General features: G+C 34.3%; 1 protein-coding gene across 4 annotated transcripts in view; it reads left to right on the plus strand.

Annotated features, from left to right (window-relative positions):
• Positions 1-22228, plus strand: part of ADGRB3 (adhesion G protein-coupled receptor B3) — a 717179-nt gene that overhangs the window by 415992 nt on the left and 278959 nt on the right. For all 4 annotated transcript variants that reach the window (XM_025444944.3, XM_025444946.3, XM_025444947.3 and 1 more), the window contains one exon: positions 10260-10303. In XM_025444944.3, coding sequence (XP_025300729.1) covers positions 10260-10303 — 44 coding nt within the window. The remainder of the gene's footprint in view (positions 1-10259; positions 10304-22228) is intronic.

Below are 22228 nucleotides of genomic sequence, written 5' to 3' on the forward strand. Positions count from 1 at the left end.
GAAAAGCTTATGCTAGAGAAGAAAATGCTGTCAAGGGTTCTCACTAGCTTTTACTATGCTCTTCCTTGCAGTGCCCAGCTGCCATCAGAGGCCACACCAATTAATAACTACACAATGGGGCCTCGTTGGTGGCTGGATCCCTCATTTCTTTTCTCTCCTTTATTTTATAAATACCTTTCACACTTCATCCATACAATACATACAGTCTTTCGTGCTCTCCTTTTTTGAATTTCTAATGCTTGTTGTATTTATACTTACCATCCCAATTAGAGTTTGTAAAATACGATACTACTCACTGAGGGAAAGGATGTATAACTCACTGGTTGAGTATCTTAGTATTTATTACCGGTTTTATAAAAATATTCAGTATATACTGGTTTTAGTTTATTTCTATTCAAGAGATAATAAAAAGCCTACACTGAAATATAATGGTCTTTGCTAAAATGTGAAAAAAGATACATCTTAAACATGAAAATAGAAATTGATTAGAACAAACTGAAATTTTATTGTAACCGCTATTATTGCCTTCACAATGGAACTGTTTTAGATATGATATATTTCTAATATCAAGTCTACTTTCACCTATTTTCTTATATCAAAAGTATGTGCCACACTTTCCTGAACTCGGAAAACAGTAATGACTTGCAAATTATATTTGTTTCATATACCATGTAGAAAAAAAATGAAGAATAGGAATTAATGGTTATAGCAAGTCTAGAGAAAAGCCTGTTAACATTTCCTAAATGAAATGTATTCTTTTAAAAATCTTTTTAACAAATAACGTTTAAAGTATGTTAAAGATAATAGGGCCCTTGGGAACTGATAGGGATAGGTAGTAGAATATGGAATCTTGAAATTCCAAATTGTATTTAGCAAAGCCAATTGCAGTTTTACCCAGCTCATAAATCATTAATGACTAAAATGTTATTCTTAGTTCAGGTCTGGGGGGCTTATGGCTTTATTGTGATGACCTATAGTGCTGGATTTGTAGTCCTTAGTATTCAGGCATAGCAATTGTTTGCATTGAAAAAAATATAAAATTTGCATTCCCAGAAAAATAATTTTATTTTTCATGTTACTTCCAGTTTCTTCAGTGTGACAATTATGCTTATCAATATTGTTAGATTATCTAATGCATAAGGAAAGTTATTATTTTTTTTGAAGATAATTATTGAGTCCTTTTTTAAAAAAATTATTTATGATAGTCACACAGAGAGAGAGAGAGAGAGAGAGAGGAGAGAGAGAGGGGGGCAGAGACACAGGCAGAGGGAGAAGCAGGCTCCATGCACCGGGAGCCCAACGTGGGATTCGATCCCGGGTCTCCAGGATCACACCCTGGGCCAAAGGCAGGCGCTAAACCGCTGCACCACCCAGGGATCCCTAATTATTGAGTCCTAAATGAGTATAGTAGAATGACCATATATGCACACATGCGTGCACACACCCCCCCAACATTAGGATGCCTTGGATCTGACAGATCTGATAGATCTGAGACAGATATGACTTTCCAAGGTGTATAACATCTCCATCTTTAAAGATGAGTTAGAAGACTAAGAAAGTAAATTAATTTTGGTTATCTCATGCTCTATCAACTTTGTTAGCTTAAAAACGCATTCTTTTTCCAAATTTAAAAATATTTTTATGTACTTACATTTCTGTTGGAAGGATAGATTGGACTATGCTGGCCTGCAGTCTCTGCAGTCTTGCTTTTCTGTTTCTTCCTCTAAGAAATGACTCTAATGGTCTAGGTAGCATGATACTGCTGTCTTTCAGCATTTAGAAAAATCTGTGAGGTTTATTCGTAGTTCTCAAATTGGTCATAGTCACAAAAATTCTTATGGAAATTTGAGCTTGTACAAGGTTTTGTTTTCTTTGCCATATTTGCTTACATACTAATAAGATCAAGCTAACAAATGAAGGAGTCTGTTTTATGTGTATAAACTAAAATTAATTGTGAGCCTTGGCCTTTGTAAATCATAGCTGAAAACACAATGGAAGACTATAATGAATATGCTTGTTACTGTTAGATAAGCATGAGAAACAATGAAAAGAGATTTCAGCACTCATCAGTGGGTATTTTGATGAATATCAAAGACTGATAACAACCTAAGGAATTAAAAATCACTTGGCAAAGCTTAAGGAAGACCAGTCTATGCATCTATAATCTCTACAAGGGGATGTTTGTATCCCTTTACTTTTTGAATTACTTTTCTACCCTAGCTTTTATCTATTTGAAAAAGATTTCTGACTTTTTTTTTTCCTGCCTAAAGCTGTTGGTAATTTTTATGAAGAGTTTTGAAATGCTAACTAGACAAGCAGATTGATGGCTGTGCCACTGGCTGAAATTGAGATAGACATTCTCTAGCTACAGTTGGTTTTGTTTTTCTGGTTATATCCTAAATTCCCCAGTTTGAATAAGCAATCTTCCCACTTACATTTCAAATTCAGTTTATTTTATTCGTAATACATAGTTAAAATTTTTCAAAAAGATTTTAGAATAATCACACTATTTTTGGAGCAGTGGTCAGCAAACTTTTTCAGTTAGGAGTCAGATAGCAAATACTTTAGACTTGTGAGCCATAACGGCCTCTGTCCCATCTACTCAGTTCTGCTGTTGGAGCATGAAAGCAGCCAGACAATATACAAATGGGTGTGGTTCTGTAATGAAATTTTATCTACAAAAATAGGTGGCAAGCCAGATTTGGCTTCTGGGCTATTGAGTTAGTCAACCTCTGTATGGCACACAACCCATACTCCTCCCCGCAAAATGCCCATTTCCTAATCTCCAGTACCTGTTGTGTTATATGTCAAAACGGACTTTGCAGATGTGATTAAGGGTAAGGACATTGAGATGGGGGAAAATATCATGTATTATCTGGGTAGGTCCAGTTTAATCACCTGAACCATTAAAAGTGAACAAGTTTTCCCTATGGCTGTAGTCAAAAATACAACATAATGAAGATTCAAGTACTATTGCTAATTTTGACAGTGGAGGAAGAAGGCCTCAAGCCAAGGGGTGTAGTATAGGCAGCCCCTAAAAGCTGAAAACAACCCATGCTTGCCAACCAGGAAGGAAATGTGGTCCTCAGTCCTGCAACTGCAAGGAACTGCTTTTTGCTGAAACTTGAATGAGCCTGAATATGGATTGATCCTTAGATTCTCCATAAAGCAGTGCAATCTTGCCAATACTTTGATTTCAGCCTTGTGAATCTCTTGAACAGAGGTCCAGCTGAGCTCACAAGACTTCTGACCTACAGAAACTGTGAGATAATAAATTTATGTTGTTCTTTGCTGCTATTTATGGTAATTTGTTACAGCAGCAGTAGAAAACTAATAACACTGCATTGGAACATTGCGAAATTAATTTTAGATTATGAAGATAATATATATGTAAACATTAATAGTGCCATTTTGAATCAGATATAATACAAAAATGATGCATTATTCAATAAGAATTAATTAGCAACTAGAGATTAAATTTTGTCCTGCTGATTATCATACCAGCACTTTAGGAACCTGATTAAAAGAGATACTAGACAGTGAGAATAGCGTTGTGAAGTGGTGGTGGGATGTGAGAGAAAATCAGAGGATGCTACAGGACAGCACCACCTAGGCGGCCACAGGAAGGGTCTTGTGCAGCCAGGTGCTGAACATCTGAGGCAACTCTGGCATTTGTACATATGTTGTGCTTTTGAAGCGATTTAGTAAAACTTCTCTGCTGGCAGATGATAGACTGGAACAGTGCAAAACAACACTGTCAGTCTTGCCTCTTCTACAATCCCATAAAAGTATTGGTAAGATACATTATAATATCCTCTTGGCTGTAAAAGGAAAAGACTTAAGCTTTATGTTTTATCTATATGAAATCTAGTTATTTAACTATTTTTAAATTAAAGTTATTTGCCACTCCAACTCAGGAAATATTTGGAGTAATTTATGCCCCTAGGAAATAACCCATGTGCTTATTGGGAGGTGCATCAGACTCCTGTGCAGATTGCATCATTGGAAATTATGTAATCATATAATCATATATGACCAAGACACTCTAAGACACTTGCATGCAGGCAATGATTTTCTCTGAAGAACACACATACAAACAATTCCTGATGGTGGTTCTACTTTTTATTGTTTACCATATGTCAAATAGGCAGTATTCATTGGGAAATAATGTACATCCCGGTTAGTGATATATCTCAGAAATTAGAGCGGCAGGCTATTATCACATACACAAAAATCATATCATCTGGTTAATGAAGGCTAGTAAGTAACCACATAGCAGAAGCTGAATTAAATATAAGCTGTTACTTTATGTTCCAATTAAGTAGCTGCCAACTCCTCAAGAAAAGCTATGCAACATGGATGCAACTCATCCTGGTAAAACAATAGTCTGCATTTCTCGCTTCAGTGGTCTTTAGATTAGTCTGCCTTAGTTAAAGCCAGCTCATTCTTTTCCTTATTGACTGGTTCTCAATGTGATGCTTTCTGCAGAACCCTCATAAATCTATCCAAAAGTCCCTTTATCTCCATTCTCCTATTAAGTAAAAGCATAGTATTACAGTTTTAATGATGCTCTTTAGACTTCAGGATGTCAGCTACCCTTTCAAGAAGAAGGAGAAGGAGGAGAAAGAGAGTGTTAGAATGAGATTTAGTTCTTTTAAATATCATTTAAAAATATGAAAATATGGCACAGTACTTATGATAACCTTGAAAAAGGATTTGGAGAACATTCAACAGACCATTTTCTGTTGTTGAGTTTTATACACCTTTTTCAACTGCATCATATGCTTGGGTGGTATATTACGCTTTCAGGAACTATGAAGCTGTTTATATGTTAAAAGAAGTACTTAAACTTACCAGCTTTTAGTGACCTTTCATAGATTTGACTATGGAAAAATTTACATCCATCAAGATCTTACCTCCCATAGCATGCATTCCTTAGACTTTTTTAAATGTGTCTTTTCTTAAGTAGTATTAAAATTACACACAAGATATAAAATAGTCTTATGGGTCAGGTCAATCATTTTGGAAATGTTCTCAAGGAATTCCCAAAATCTATTTGTGCAGCTATATAACAACTACAACTAAGCTTTGGTGGGGAAAGAAAAGGAACATATGCTTAGCAAAACCCAGGTACTTTTAACGCAATGCCTTTGTGTCTAAAATTTTGAAAATTAAAGAGAGACAGTGAAGTGTCTGTTGAACAATCATTCTTCCATCTACATTCAAGAAGTCAGTGTACAATGCACTAGAAGATGTGATAGAGAGAGTCATCCTGGAACATCTGAGTCAGAAAATTGGAAATGTTGATACGATTCTGATGAAGTCACTGCCCTTCTTCATGCCCTTAGATGCTTTGTCTATTTGCTTGCTTTGCCTCTATAGACAGGAGGATATATTGTTTTAAGAGGACTCTGAAAGGTACAAGAAAGTTAAGACGTTTCTAGATTTGGAAGTTACTGTGTCACATGAACACTAAGCATGTGAAAGTTTGAAGAAACACAGGGTAAATAAACCATATAATTTTTGTTGCATGTGTCTTGAGCAGTGCTTTTTCAAATTTGATGTGGCTAGAAATTATGTTGGGTGGAGGCAGTAATAATAAAATGCATGTTCCTAGGTATAGTCCCAATCTCAAAATTTGTGGAGCCAAGGACTCTACATTTTTAATAAGCACCCCAGTTGATTTTAGAGTAGGTCCAGAGAAAATACTTGGAAAACCATAAGATAGCAAGAGTGTTATGGCATGTGGATTGAATTCATTCAGAACTGAAAATCACCAAAGAAAAATTAGAGAAGTTTGATCTTTATTCATCTTTATTGTGACTTTACTCTTATTTTTTTCTGTGATGAACTTCCTTCAGATCTCTGCTCAAATATCATCTTACAGGTGAAGGCTTCCCAGTATATAAGATTGCAATTCATTCATTTCCCAGTCTTTCCTGTCATTGTCATTTACTTCTCATAGCACAGATTACCATCCAGCATATTATATATTTATGTGTTTATGTCTCTCTCCCTGCCCTCTTCACTAGAATTAAGTCTATGAAGCAAGAATTTTGTTTTGTTCAATGCTGCATCCTTGGTGATTCAAATGGTACCTGGAATGTAATAGGTGTTTACTAAGTGATTGTAATTTACTATAGGGAGATATAGACTTGTTGTTTGTTTGGTTTTTTGCTTGCTTGTTTTACCAAAAACGTGTTTTTCAAGAATAGAGTATCCTTTCCAAAAGTTTTCAAGTCGATGCTGTTTTAATATTTTAAGTGTCAACGATATTGACAGCTTTGTAAATGAATTTTCTTAAGCACACTTGTCCCATTTGGCTGAGAATTGTTTGTTTCCTTAGTTTAATGCATTTCTTAAATCTGCTGCTATAGGCTAGTGCACAGCTTGCCTATTTTCCTCTTGCTCATGTCATTATGGTTTGTTACTCTCTGTTGTGCTCACCATTTCCTGTTATTGATTTCCTGTAAATTCCTCATAACACGTCTTGTAGCACAGTGCGTTTGAGAAAAGTATCTAAAAATTATAACAAATATTTTACAAGTGGTTTTGCAGCAGAACCTTTTTTAGCCAGTTTTTTTTTCTTGTTTAGAGTTCATTCATCATTGATATTTGCTTCATGTTTCCCATTGCTCATTCTTTTTCCTTAAGCAACTAGTCTATCTAGATACTAAGATTCCTCTAATTTGTTTATTCTGTTTATTTTCCTAATCTTCAAATGTTTAAATAGTTGACCTCAGTTCACAGACCTATATGTTGGTAACTAGACATGAATGCTCGCAGAGGGGTGTCTGTCCTGTAGTTTCCAGAATGTAAAGTGAAACACAAGATTGAGTGGTGCATTTTGGAACCTATAATAATTGTCACATGGATGCTTCTTAAAATTTCACAAGGACAAGAAGAGAAGTATGGAATAAGATCCAAGTGATGAGGGATGAAGAAGGTAGAAGATAAAATTAAAGTTAACAATGGCATGGATTAAAAGTAGAATAAGCATTCCTCACCTCTATACTTTTATATAGTTCCTTTAAGGAATTAAAAAAGAAAGAGATACCCAAACAATTAAGGCCATGTTATATTTCTTTTCTAATGCTATTTTTTGTTGTAACCTGTTATGAACTCTAAATATGAAATATTAATCCTATATTGGTTTATAAAGAGATTTAACTTTAACTCATACATTACTAAAAGAGGTGAACTGGATTCAGAAAACTATTATCTCTGGTTCTTCACCCATAATTAGTTTCTATATTCATGAAATTTATATTCCCATACCCTTATTGTGAGATTTCAAAGAAAATTTATTTTCTATAAAGTGTTTTGAGCTCTTTTGAACAAGTACCCTGATAGAATATAGCATAGCTTTATGATACAACATTGTAGTTATACTAAGGCTTTCTTAGAAAGTCACAGATTGAAATGAAAATTTCAACAAAACCAGATAGAATCTCATAGGACAGAGGAAGAAAACTATTTTAAAAAGAAGGAAAAAAAAAAAAAAAGGAAAAGAAAACAAGTTGAAGCACCATTCCCTTCTATGACCCTCTGCAGATCTATCCCTCCTATAGAACCACATTAAGACCTACTTAATTCATGAAACTTGATCTAACATGAGCCATAATGCTCCTTATTTCTCCATTAAACAGTATATTATGACTAGTGACACTTATAAAAATATGTCTCCTTATTGTTATATAAATATTCCACATGTGTGTTCCTCATCAACTTCTATAGGATTTTTACCTTTTTCAGGGAAAGGAGAGCTTTTATGCTCTAAGACCATAGTTTATAGGTATGAGCATTTGACAAGAAGTAACATACCTTGGATATGTGGTCTTTGAGGGATTTTTGGTAATGCAGTTAAAATCTTGGAATTAGTCAAATGTCCTCATTAAAATTAAAAATAAAATTGGGTTGGATTTCACAAATTTTAAAATCACTATTTTTAATCTTTATTTCTGGTGAAATTCTAGAATGGACCCAGCAAACAGCATTTAGAAAGACAACACTGCACAAAGAACCTGCCTAGCCTTTTAAAGAGGTTGTTTTGCCAGATATACCTCAGTGATTATCTACTTAAAGACAAGACTGAGGGTGGGTGCTGGAGGTCACAGAGGTCGCATGTCCACTTATGGAACAGAGCCAGTAGCTTGTTTCAGGATTGTAACTTTTATCTGCCTTGGCCTATTCATCATTTTTATTAGTGACTTGATAGGATGAGAACATATTTACTATGTTTGTTTCTTAATCCTGTAATGATTTTAAAAGTTTTGAGTCAATAGTGAATGTATGGGTTGTCAAAATCAAAATTCAGCAAGTGGTCTCCTAGGACACTTCAATGTGTAAGTAATCAAGCTAAGGAAGATCTGATAGCTTGCATCATTAGGAATATGGCACTTAAAGGGGAGGAGCAATAGGACCACTTTGTTCTGCACAGGTAGGATACACATGGATGGTTTCCCTAAACATACTTTAGAAGTGTGTGCTCCGGGAAATAAGTGATGTGGAGAATGAGAGAACTTAAAACCAACAAAGTATGTTTAATAGAGAAGAAGACTCTTCAGGGGTAGAATAGTGTTTGTAGATATCTAAAGATATCATGTAAAGGAAGAGTTATGAGGCTAGTTTCAAAAGGGCCAAATAAGGCCCAATGAATGTGACAAACAGAAAGAAAACACTTTCAACAATTAGTATCTTTAAAACAGAAAGCACTTCCCAAGATAATGAAAACCTCATCGTATCATCCTGAGGGTCAGGATGGCCACTCATACATATGTAATTATTGAACTGAATAAAAATTTGGCACAATTTTTACATAGCTTCATTAGATGTGATTCCATATAAGAAAATCTGTTAAGAAGATATTGCAAGCCATGACATATAAACTTGTCAAATCCCTATGTTATGCACCTGAAACTAATGTAACATTGTGAACAATTGAAATAAACAACAAACAAACCAACAAACAAAAAAACACTTTGCTGTGGTGTAGATGTGGTCACATCTGCATTTTCTCTAGTTGATTTCAGAAGAATAATATGGTGTTCAAGAAATAACAACAGCTCTACTGGGATTTTACCATTTTTACATTTTAAGCTTATAGGAATGAAATTATTAGACTTTGCATTTCTTTCCAAATTCAAAAGAATATCCCATTTTATGCTTCCATCTCCATCTTCACTCAGTAGGTATAATTATTATCATTAAGAAGACATACAAAAGGGTTATGAAATAGTGGATCTGGTTTAATTAGTTCATGCTAATTGTGAAGTACACACCAAGAAGGCAGCCATGAATGACTTGCTAGGGAGAGGGGCACATTGGGGCAGAGGAGCTTGCATATCAGGTACAAATTTGTACTTAAAATCCCTTTTGGGCAGCCCCGGTGGCTTAAAGGTTTAGTGATGCCTTCAGCCCAGGGCGTGATCCTGGAGACCCAGGATCAGTCCCATGTCGGGCTCCCTGCATGGAGCCTGCCTTTCCCTCTGCCTGTCTCTCTCTTTCTGTCTCTCTCTCTCTCTCTCTGTCTCTCTCTCTCTCTCTCTCTCTAATAAATAAATAAAATCTTTAAAAAAAATCCCTTTCAATGACATTTATATTGTCCATACTTTAAGGGAAAACCAACTCAGAGAATGCTGTGAGGTGCATCGATTTTAATTTCATTCGTTGTCATTATTGAATAAAATATTCCTTTTTTAAAAAAATACAACTATACATAATAAATCCATTTTTAGGAAAAAAAAGTGGCTATTTCAAGCCAACACTCTGGAAATAGACAGTAAATGCAACTATCTCTTGCCCCCAGGAAGGTGACCAACTGAAGGTTGATGAGGGTGGCAGTGGTGATGTTTGTACCTGTGCATAATATAGAATGTTTATCTGTGATTTAAATTTTGTAGATATTTTGGTATTCTGAAAAGAAATAATCCAGCAATTAATGTTTTATAGATTAAAAACTGAAATAGAAATTATCAGATGTTGGACCTTGTGCTATAAAAAAGGTTCACTTTCACTTTTCAAAAAAAAAACCCTAAATATAGGTTGTAATGTTTATAATAAATGTATTGTCTTTATGACTAGAATTTCATAAAATGCATCACCAAATCTATGAAAAAGGACATACGAAATTTTTATGCAAAAAAATAGTATCACACTGCAAGATAAGAAATCTGCCATTCTGTTTGGATTTCGCATAAAACTTCCATTTTTGTTGTATGTATTCAAGAGACATTTATTCTTTCTCTGCTTATTTTTAGGGTACTTTGAATCCCTATTGTGTGTTATGGGATGACTCAAAAACGTAAGTGACAGATGTTTTCTTATATTACTTTGGGTTAAATATTCAAAGCACATTAAGTTATTTCAGCTGCCTGATAGTCAACAAGAATATGATAAGTTAGTGGGATGTGAGTTACACTTAGAAAACATTCTCCTTTTTGAATCTTCAGAACAGGATGATGAATGTGTTTGTGTGTGATGATGCCATCAGATTATGTCCCAAGATAGGATTGCATTACCTAATATGTAAGGCACATTGCAATGCAAATTCCATCAGGATTTTTTAAAAGCTCTAATATTTTAAAATCATAGAAGCTCAAATGCTATTTCAACATTTTGCCCTAGTCATTCAGCTCGGCATTGCAGAATAAAATAGCAATCTCCATGGTCATTTAGCCAATACATTACTTGCATGACCTTGAATCTATTATCAGAGTAATGCGCTATTCATATGGCCCTTCCAAATTGTTTTGTCATAAAAACATTAACATTTAATTTTCTTATTCATATATTTTATGAATTCATGAAGACAATAGAAAACAATTGCAATAAATAAGGATTAATAATTCTTCAATGCATTCCTTTGTATAAGTAATTGCAATATATCTTCTCAAAACTACTCTCATTGGTAATACTATGAGATTTTAAGAAAGATCTCACAGAGCAGAAAAACCCTGATTAAGTGCTAGACTCTTATATTTTAAATACTCATGTACATTTATTTCCAGATTATACAGCCTTGTTTTGTGTGGAGGGGAGATAAATATTAATCATCCCAAAGGCTAATAGTGCCATGTGGATGCTGTAAGATAGAGTACCACGTTGTTGAGTTCTAGGTATTCTGTGATTCCCCAGTGTTCTTAACCCTAAATCTGATCTACAGCTGAGGTTTTATTGTGTCACTTACCTCTCACCAGTAGTTACTGGAGAGTCTAAACGAAGGACATAACTAGAATTCTAGGTAAAGAACAAACCTACTGTCAGTATGGTTTCCTAGGGTACTGATAGATTTTACATTACAGTATTTATTTGGATGATGAATCAGTGATATTGGGCATATTATTTGCTATAGATCCTGATATTCTAAGGATCCTTTTTTTCCAAGGAACTTTAGTGCCATAAGGAAAATCCTAACTTGCCCTCGTGATAACATGAGCTGGATGCCCTCACTGATGTCATTATTTTTTCTTTTTTAAATATAATACAGAAATCCAGAGTTGTAAAATTTCTGCAAGCTTTGTTCTTTACCAATAGCCAGAGAAGACTCTAGTAGTATATTCTGAGCCCCTGTTTAATATGTTGTATAGCCAAGGGAAGAATGCAATGCTACAAAAATCTAATTAAATATTTTCTATTTAAGAAAAATATACCATCTTAAATTCCTGATTATAGCTACTTGAATATCTTCATGAATAATAACCAACTTGTATTTAGTTTTATTATGTTTTTAGTGGTGGAATGTGCTTCAAACAGAGGAAGTCTTAGTTATTCCTAAGGACCTTTGGAACTGTTAAAGGAATACTATGAGAAGAAACAGCATTCCCCTATTGTGTTACTCTTGGTCACAATAGGTCCCCCTATTGTGTGACTCTTGGTTTCCTTTTACAGAATGTCTAAGGTTTTAAGTTCATAAAGATATGAGGTTTGAGGTCAGCACTAATTTGGGGAATCAATCATACTCTTTTCCAACATCTGCTAAAACATCATTCCCATCCATGACAAAAAAACAAACAAACAAAACCCCCATGTCTTGCCTTTATAAAATTCAACTTTTAAGTTGACCTTAAAGAAAACTATTCAGTCAGCGGTGTGGTTAGCTGCCTTTCAAAGTAGATTACCTGAAGAGATCAGTGTAGTTCATGTTTCCTTGATGTACCTGAAAAGTAATCAAAACTGACAGAACTTCTGTCCCATCACACCTTTTACCAGAGTGTTTTATCATTAAATTGTTTTCTGTGTGAGTTTTAAACAATGAAGGTTAAAACAACTTTGTTTTCCTCACATCAGTTTTATTTTGATCATGCTTATCTGATCATGCTTATCTGTATACATAATAGCTTTACCAATGCAATCATTTCAACTTTGAGATAAGTGCTCTAAGTATAGGTAGTAGTGGAGATATGGCTTCTACTTTTTATAAGGAAAAGAGTTGACTTAAATGATTTTTTCAAGATTGAAGTTATAGAGTTGAAATTAGAAGTTGTTTTAAAATTTTAGTTTATGTTATCAGATTGTCTTACCTTTTTCATTGAGGCATAAATGATATATAACATATTTGTCTTAGGTGTACAACACATTCATCTGATATTTGTATATATTGCAAAATGATCACCACAATAAGTCTAGTTAACATCCATCACCACACAGTTACATTTTCTTTCTTGCGATGAGAACTTCAATGATTTACTCTCTTAACAACATTCAAATATGCAACAGTGTTATTAACCATCGTTATCATGCTCTAAGTTATACCGCCATGACTTGTTTATTGTATAACTGGAAGTTTCTAGCTTTTGACCTCCTTCACTCATCTTGCCCACTACTCCCTTCTGGCAATATTCAATTGCCTTTAATTTTTTAAATTAATTTTTAATAACAAAATGAATACCCAAGTATCTTTTACTTATAAAATTTTAAAACATAACTACTGAGGCAAAAGTCCCCATTAATCATCACCACCTTGATTATCTACAGCCACTCATCTCCCCAAGATCACTTCTAGCTATAATTTATTATGTATAATTTCAGGCATCCAGTTATGCATTGACATATGTATGCAGCCTTAGAAATTAATACTATTTTTACATAGGTACTATGATACAGTATGTAACACTGGCATCTTCAGTTTTTAATTCTATAATATATTGTGGAAATTTTAAAACTTTACTACGTATGTTATGGTTTTTTGTATGAGCTTCATTTTATAGGTATATCATAATTGATTTAGTATTCTTAATATTGATGGTATTGAGGAAATTTTCAATTTATTTTATTAAATGAACTGTACTTCTGTGTACCTCTTTGTACATTCTGTCTTGAGGTTGTCTCTGACCATCTAGTTCAAAGTGGATGGTCTGTTGTTCCCTTTATACCAGCCTATTTTATATTCTTCACATTATTTATTTCTTATTTATTTTTGTTTGCTTTTATCTGTCTCCCCCACTAGGAAGTAAGTGCCATGAGAGTGATATTTTATCTTTCTTATTCGCCACTGCACTCTTAATGCCTAGAACATACACACATAGTATATATTCAATAAGTACTTCAACTGGTTAGTTTTGCACAAGCATAAATATTTGAATAGTTCTCAGGTACTGTTTCTCTTTAAGAATTATTTCCATTTATGTTTTATCTTATTAGTTCTAGCAACAATGAGACCTAACATTGGAAGTTTGAAGGGAGAATGCTTCAGCTTGGTACAATACTGAGGTCCATTATAAACAATCAATTTTATTTCTAATGATAATCTATTACTGTGATAATCCCAAACAAAGACATTTTTTATTTCACTCTGATTGGGTACAATAGTTTCAGAAAATTTCAAAATATATTTTTATCTCACTTTGGCTAGCTAATTAACAGGATGCAGAAGATGTTTCATTATGGATGACCCATGAAATAAATTGAAAGTACTTTCTCACTTCAGAAATAGGCTATTTTGGCTAGGAGAAGTGTTTTTTTTTCCTTTTTTTAATGTTTAAACATTTTCTGGGCAGCCCAGGTGGCTCAGCAGTTTAGAGCTGCCTTCAGCCCAGGGCATGATCCTGGAGACCCAGGATCGAATCCCACGTCAGGCTCTCTGCATGGAGCCTGCTTCTCCCTCTGCCTGTGTCTCTGCCTCTCTCTCTCTCTCTCTGTGTGTGTGTGCTCTCATGAATAAATAAATAAAATCTTAAATAAATAAATAAATAAATAAATAAATAAATAGATAAATAGATAAATAAATAACATTTTCTTTAATATAGCTTACAAAGTTATCATTTGGGTAATAATTTGTGCCTTCTTTGGGATACTTTAAATTTGTATTTTGAGTATCATGTGTGATGACTACATTCCCTAGAAAATCCATAATCCTTTGTTTTAATTAACCTGTGGTCTTTCTCCATGGGTCTTAGTAGCACCATCTGATGCTATCAGGTCTGTGAAAGATCATGTTTGTTTTCAGAAAATGTTTCAGAGTGTCAATCATGTGAATTTCAATTATGATTTCTTAACTATTGCTAAACAGTTTTACCAATCCATTTATAACTTATGTGCCTCCCTTGTGGTTGAAAACAAAAACTTCTAATGGGCTTTCCATTTTTCTACACTGCTAACTGATTTGTTGCAGTTGGGAGTAACAATTGTCACATTTTTTATTGAGACTGATACTGGCTTGTTTTATTTCAAAGTTAAGTAATTGAATTGATTTCTTTTCTTTTCTTCTATTATCCTTATTTTTTCATCAGCAGGACTTTTCCCTCTCTTTTGTCTTCTATATTGGAAGTCACCATTTCATTTACCTGACAATATGATTCCTAAAAATATAAAACTAACACTCTGGCTTCATGCCATCACTTTAGAGGGGTCGCCATCATTTTCTTTGCTCTTCAGGTGATTGACATACTCATGCCATTATGAAGACATGATGTCATAACTGTCAGACATACACTTAAAGAAAGATCTGTTAGCTTTTAGAAGTTCGACACAAGTATACATTGTTACCTAATGTTACACAAGCATTGTTATCATTAGGTAGCCAAACGTTCCCCTCCAAGTGATAACCAAATGGTAAAGCTCTTTCATAAGGCCCTATTCACAATGTATCAGACTTGGCAAACTGATATGGACAGAACTTAATATTCTTATGATTATTATAAAGAAGCAAAAGAACAAGGGAGAGATCTTGTTGGAAACTTAATTTATACAGTAGTTGAGAAAGAAAACAGAAAAAGAACAGATATGCAAAATAGTAATACAATGGATGCCCCTATTGTTTTAGAGGAAGCATTCTTTCCAGACCTCTACCTAACTGAAATATTTTCTTGAACGACAATGAGTCTGTGTTCATTATCTTCAACATACATATATCCACGATTCCAGTGGATGTGTTTCTAGAATTTCTTAGTGATTTAATTAACCAGACATAAGATTTGAAAACTATTTATCTTCTAGAAGTGTTATTACTTTTATTGCATAGATTACTCAGTATAAAATATGTTAGGGGCCCCTCAGTGGCTTAGTTGGTTAAGAGTCAGACTCTTGGTCTCAGCTCAGACTCATGATCTCAGGGTCCTTAGATTGAGCTGAGGTGGGGGGCTCAGCGCTCAGAATGGAGTCTGCTTGAGGTCCTCTCCCTCTGCCCCACCTTAGCTTGTGTGTGCGTGCATGTGCACATACTCTCTCTCTCTCTCTCTCTCTCAAGTAAATTAGTCTTTAAAATATGTTAAACTTTAACTGAGTACATCATGGTAGTCAATACGTTGGAAATAAACTACATGATTATATTACAAGAATGGTGTTCAGTCTTCCAAATTAACGTTATTATGTGTAACTTTTGATATGTTGAGTATATGTCCTAGGTATCAGCATGTTTATTTATTCTTGATAGTCTCTTAAGTAATGTTAGCCCTTCTGTAGTGAGAGTGGTAAGAAATAACCATTTCTGACTGGTATTTAATATAATTTTATCTTTGTTGGTATATTCAGAGCCCATATGGATCCAATTACAGATGCAATTAAGATGTCAGGATTCTATGGAATTACTCATTATCCATTCAGGTTCAGTGATCAATTCTCAAATTGTATAAAACTATGCTATTATGCTTTATTTCCTTTCATTATACTCACACTAACAGAAATGAGAATATTCAACTTTTATGGTATCAAAATACTAGTCCTTGTAAAGTAAAATTTACCTAATCTCCAATAATTTAAATATTGTATCTTGGTCAGAAATAATCACACCCAAATTCATAACAGTTATTTGTTTTCAGATTTATCATTGATAAAATGTTGCTTTTGTTTGGAAAACAACCGTGTTCTTTTAAAAGTATTATAAAATCAATAAAAAAATAATAATTTGAGAAAATAGCAATACAATATAATAAATGGAGCTTTCTTTATTCTTGTTTTTTTGTCTTAGTACATTACCTTTGAAGTTTTGTGATATCCACAATTGTGTATTTCTTCATAAATCCATTGTAATTCAAAATGACTTGTTTCAGCTTCCTTCAGAAAAAAATTTTCCTTTTCATCCTTTAAAAAGTTTTCAGTTTTCTTGCAGCACCTTGGTGGCTCAGTTGGTTGAGTGTCTGATTCTTGGTTTCAGCTCAGGTCATGATCTCAAGGTCCTGGGATTGAGGCCTGTGTTGGACTCCATGCTCAGCTGGGAGATGGCTTAAGATTCTCCTGTCCCATTCCCTCTTCTCTTCCTCCCTGAATACTCTGTCTCTTTCATCTCTCTCTCTCTCTCTCAAGTAAATAAGTCTTTCCAAAATAATAAAACAAAGAATTTAAATGCTCTTTAGAATGTTTTGATTTCATCATAGATTTATGGTATTTAATTTAGTTTTCCTAAATGTATATTTTTGTCTTTGTTAGTGTATAAATTATCCTTTTTTAAAAAAGATTTTATTTGTTTATTTGAAAGAGAGACAAAGATAACAAGAGAGAGCTCAAGCAGAGAGGAGAGGGAGAAGCAGGCTCCCCACTGAGCAGGAAGCCCAATGCAGGGCTCATTCACAGGACTCTAGGAACATGACCTGAGCCAAAGGTAGATCTTTAACTGACTGAGCCACCCAGGGGCTCCTAAATTATCCCTTTTTAACTAATAAAGTCTATATATGTACCTCTAATATTGTTACCAACTCATTATGCCCATTAGTCTGAGCAGTAAAATTCAAGAAACATTGCATTATGCCTTCCACAAAGTATTCTGAGGGCTAATATTGGAGAAAATTGTCCTCACGTGTTTTTTTTATTGTAATCAATGCCTTGATCCTCTAAAGTAGAGGTTAGGAAACTAAAGCCTACAGACTGTGAGACAAATGCAGACTGATACCTGTTTTTATAGTAAAGTTTTATTGGAATATAGTAACATCTATTTGTTTACATAGTGTTTGTGGCTGCTTTTGTCCTACAATCATTGTATTGAGTCACTGCAACAAAAACCATATGGCCCACATATTTTACAATATTTATTATGTGGTTTTTGTCTGAAAAATTGTTAATGCCTACCCAAAACAATGTTTTCCAGCATTTTGCTTGTCTTGGCATATGTAAAAAATAATTTAAAAGCACATTGGGGTAAATGAATGAAAATGTTCACAAGCAGAAAAAGGGTAGGTTGCCCCAAGGGTAGAGAAAACCATTATCTCTATTAATTATGAAAAATTCTCAGTAATTATTTTTACAAATATAGACTCACCTATAATCTGTCTTATCTTCATTTAGAACTCTAAAGAATGTTACTTCCTACTCTCCTGGTATCATAAACTCTCTTCCATATTTTCTGTTTTTTTTTTCTTCTCAGCTATATATTTTGGAAATTAATTTTTAACCTTCAGTATTTCTCTCCATTTTTTTTCTAATCTGTCATTTAATTATTTGTAGAATTTTTATTTTAAGTTGTCATTTTTTTCATTTCTAGAGTCCATTTGATACATATTTTTTAAATCTTTTAGATTACTTTTTGGAGTATCCTAGTTTATGCAGGTATTTTCAAAGTTCTGTTTTATTTATTTTAACTTAATAAACACCATTGTCTTATTACCTGTGGTTAATAATTCCTATATTTAAAATTTCTGTGGGTCTGTTTTTGCTCTTTGTTTCTTTTAATTCTCATTCAGGATATAGTATCTTATATCCTAGTATACTAGGTTAAGTCATGCTTATTGTCCTAAAAATATTATCTGTGAGGATTCTTTGGTGCCTTGGATAAAGGTATGTCCTTCCAAAGACAGTTTGTATTTGCCTCTTCTGACTCCTTGGTGATACTACTACCTCAGATCCCTGAAACTAAATTCAGTCTAGAGGTCACCCAGATTGATGATATATTTCAGCAATTCTAGCAGTATTCAAATGGGAGAACTAAACTGGAAAAAAAACACCCAAAACTCTTATTGCTAAAAATAGGACATCTAAATCAATATCTTCTTACACCTATAATATCTGAACAGCTCACCGCTATAGCATATCTGTTGAGAAGCATTGCTGTACCATACTTTATGTCTCTGCCTTTGATAACCCTTATGTTTTCTGCCTTATGTTATAGCAATTTGATATTCCTTTCTAGTCCCAAATACCTGGGCAACTGGCAGTGTGTCACATTTATCTTTGTAAATTCTGCTGTGCTTACCAATGAGATTCGCAAATAGTTAGAACCCCATAAATTCATTGATTCACATAACAATTTTTTTCTAGAGAACCTATTATTTTCTCTTCTATTCAAGGTGCCTGGCACATATATTAGTGAACAGAGAAAAATACTTAAGTTATAGAGCTTAGATGGAGGAGGAGTGCAGGGAGGGTCCAAGAACATAAATAGACTAGGTAAGTAAATTATATGTGTGTTAGAAGGTAAAAATTTCATGGAGGGGCAGTTGATCAAAATAGAAGGGAAAATGCCATGCAATTCAATTGATTTATTTGTACTCCTTTGATTAACTTATCCAAAGACGCCACTACTCATTTATACGTTATTTGGTTAACAAGTGTCCAAAATGTGGAAGGTGTCACTTCAGTATTCATCTCTGTTTTTTCATGTTTGACCAGATGCTTTCTTTCAGTTCCTGCCTGTCTTGGAAGCTCTTTATCTCTCCTTCCATTTTGAATGAGAGCCTTGCTGGATAAAGTATTCTTGTTTGCATGTTCTTCTCATTTAGGACCCTGAATATATCCTGCCAGCCCTTTCTGGCCTGCCAGGTCTCTGTGGAGAGGTCTGCTGTTACCCTAATACTCCTCCCCATAAAAGTCAGGGATTTCTTGTCTCTTGCTGCTTTAAGGATCTTCTCTTTATCTTTGGAATTTGCAAGCTTAACTATTAGATGTCGAGGTGTTGAACGGTTTTTATTGATTTTAGGGAGGGATCTCTCTATTTCCTGGATCTGAATGCCTGTTTCCCTTCCCAGATTAGGAAAGTTTTCAGCTAGAATTTGTTCAAATACATATTCTGGCCCTCTGTCCCTTTCGGCGCCCTCGGGAACCCCAATTAAACGTAAGTTTTTCTTCTCAAGAATGTCGTTTATTTCCCTTAATCTATCTTCATGGTTTTTTAATTGTCTGTCTCTTTTTTCCACAGTTTCCCTCTTTGCCATCAACTTGTCTTCTATGTCACTCACTCCTTCTTCCACCTCGTTAACCCTCAGTTGTTAGGACTTCTAGTTTGGATAGCATCTCATTCAATTGATTTTTAATTTCTGCCTGATTGGATCTAACTAAATTCTGCAGTCATGAAGTCACTTGAGTCCTTTATGCTTTTTTCTAGAGCCACCAGTAGCTGTATAATAGTGCTTCTGAATTGGCTTTCTGACATTGAATTGTAATCCAGATTTTATAACTCTTGATAGAAGCGCGAACTCTTCTCACTGTAGCATTCCAGCTGTTCTCTCTTTAAATCTCAGGCCAAATTCGTAGATTTTCAGGATGTTTTGAAGGTTATCTAGGTAATTTGGTGGGGACAGGTGATTTGGGGACCCTACTCTTCTGCCATCTTGCCCCTCTCTCCGACCAGATGCTTTCTCGTGCTACCTAACTGTTATATTTGGTGGTAGAAGTCTCTTCCTATTCCAGTTAGTTTTCCAAGTGTTTGGCCTTCCACATTCATCTGATATATTCTGTTCTGTGTGTGGTCTAAAATGTCTGTCCCTTTGGCACCAAAGTAGTCATTATCTTAACTATCCAATTAGGTTGTATAATGCTCACAGAAATGCTAGACATGAACTTTGAAACTTAAATATTTTCTGAAACTGAAACAGCTAAAAATTCTAGCCTAAAGGTGTTCATATTATATAAAGGGAAAAGGTTTTTTTAAAATCAAAAAGCCATGTCTGTTTATAAAACAAACAAACAAACAACAGCAACAAAACCCTAAAGGGGCAGTCCATTCTTTAATATTAATTTTCTACAAGCTCTTAGAATTCAGAAAGAAAAACTCCGTGGCCTTATTCATAGATATTTCTAAATCCAAAATTTTACCAATGATATTTAGGTTTATAATTTTCTACAGGTAATTATTTACCAGATAAATAATACTCTGGAAAGTCCACAGATTTTGGAGGGATATTATGTACAATATTCCTCTTCATAGTTCAATGAAAATACTATAAGAATTAAGGGCTTTCAATTTGTCAGCAAGGTTGCCTACTTATTTCAGGATATTAAACTGAAAATTAGCTTCGACTTTTTAATCAGTAGTACAAAAAAATGTGATAATAAAATTAACTCCAACATTTCTAATGAATCTAAAATTGACATTTCTTAAAAGACAAAATGGGCATGTGATGGTCATAAAGATCAACAAAAAAACCTGCTCCAATAAACTTGGCCCAGTGACTAAAATATGGCAGATATTTAAAAAAAAACATCAATAGGGGCGCCTGAGTGGCTCAGTCAGTTAAGTGACAGACTCTTGATTTTTGGCTCAGGTCATGATTTCAGGGTGGTAAGATGGAGCCCAGTGTTCAGCTCTGTGCTCAACCCAGATTCTGCTAGAGATTTTTCTCTCTCTCTTTTTCCCTCCACCCCTCCCCCCAAATAAATAAACTTTAAAGAAAATTTAAAACATCAATAAGTGCTTTGGAACATGGGTGGATTGTCTGATTAATTGGCTGATTAGTAGGAGATTCTTTTCTTTTTTTTAGAGAGAGAGTGTGAGGTAGCATGCACATGTGCAAGCTGGGGGAGGGGCAGAGGGAGAGGGAGAGAATTCTCAAGCAAATTTAAAGCTTGAGAGAGCTGGAAGCCAGAGAGCCCATCATGGGGCTCAATCCCAGGACCTTGAGGTTGTGACCTGAGCCAAAATCAAGAGTCAGATGCTTAACTGACTGAGCCATCCCGGTGCCCCTCTTTGTGGGAGATTCTAAGAGGGAAGGCTAGCTATTCACATTCCCTTGCCTGAATAATGGCCTCATGTATCTGGAAAAGTAATTTTTTTTGTATTAAAAGGGGATTTAAATACATATAAATAATAATTCTTTGTGACAGTAAAGCATTATCATAAATTAATTAGCAAGAATTTTCCACTTAAACACATTAAATAATGGTGCTTCCTATAATCAATGGTATCTTAAGATTCTGTGATGTGCCAGGAGTATTATCCTGAATATCTGACAGTCTTTAATTTATTCTCATAGAAAACTTGGTGGAAGAGTAATTTTTCAAGGTGTCAAATACCTTGAGAAAGATTATTAGTATGAAAAGGGGAAAAAATTAACCTGGACAAAATAAGGCCAAAAGCTGCTGCTCAAATTGCCAAAGAAAGCTCTCATCAGAATTTATGCATAATCGGCACCTTGCCCTTTTTCTCCTCCTCATCCTCATAAAGGCATTGAGGTTAGTTTTCAAAGTATTTAGTTAAACTAAATGTTTTAAAAATCAATAAAAGCAAAACTGGGAATTCGTCCAATATTTCTCACCAATTTATACTGTTCTTAGGGGCTTGGGATGATTCCAAGAGACCTTTTTGACAGGATTTTTAAAATTATGTTGTTAAAATATTAATGGATATAGTATTAATAGGAGCAACCTGGAGCTGGCTGGTAAGGATAGGCCCTTGTTGAACCTCTCTTAATTTGCTAATGTCTGTGGTTCTATTTCAGAAAAGATCCAGGCTTTGAATGGCTGAGGATACATATTAAATAATTTTAGAACTATACTTTTCAGTTCTTTGAATGACTCAGACTAAAAATTTCCCCTACTTATAGATAGTATAAACAACAGACTGGAAATTTTCCTTAATATTTAATTT

The sequence above is a fragment of the Canis lupus genome, chromosome 12 (genome assembly GCF_003254725.2).
Source record: "Canis lupus dingo isolate Sandy chromosome 12, ASM325472v2, whole genome shotgun sequence".
Taxonomy (NCBI): domain Eukaryota; kingdom Metazoa; phylum Chordata; class Mammalia; order Carnivora; family Canidae; genus Canis; species Canis lupus.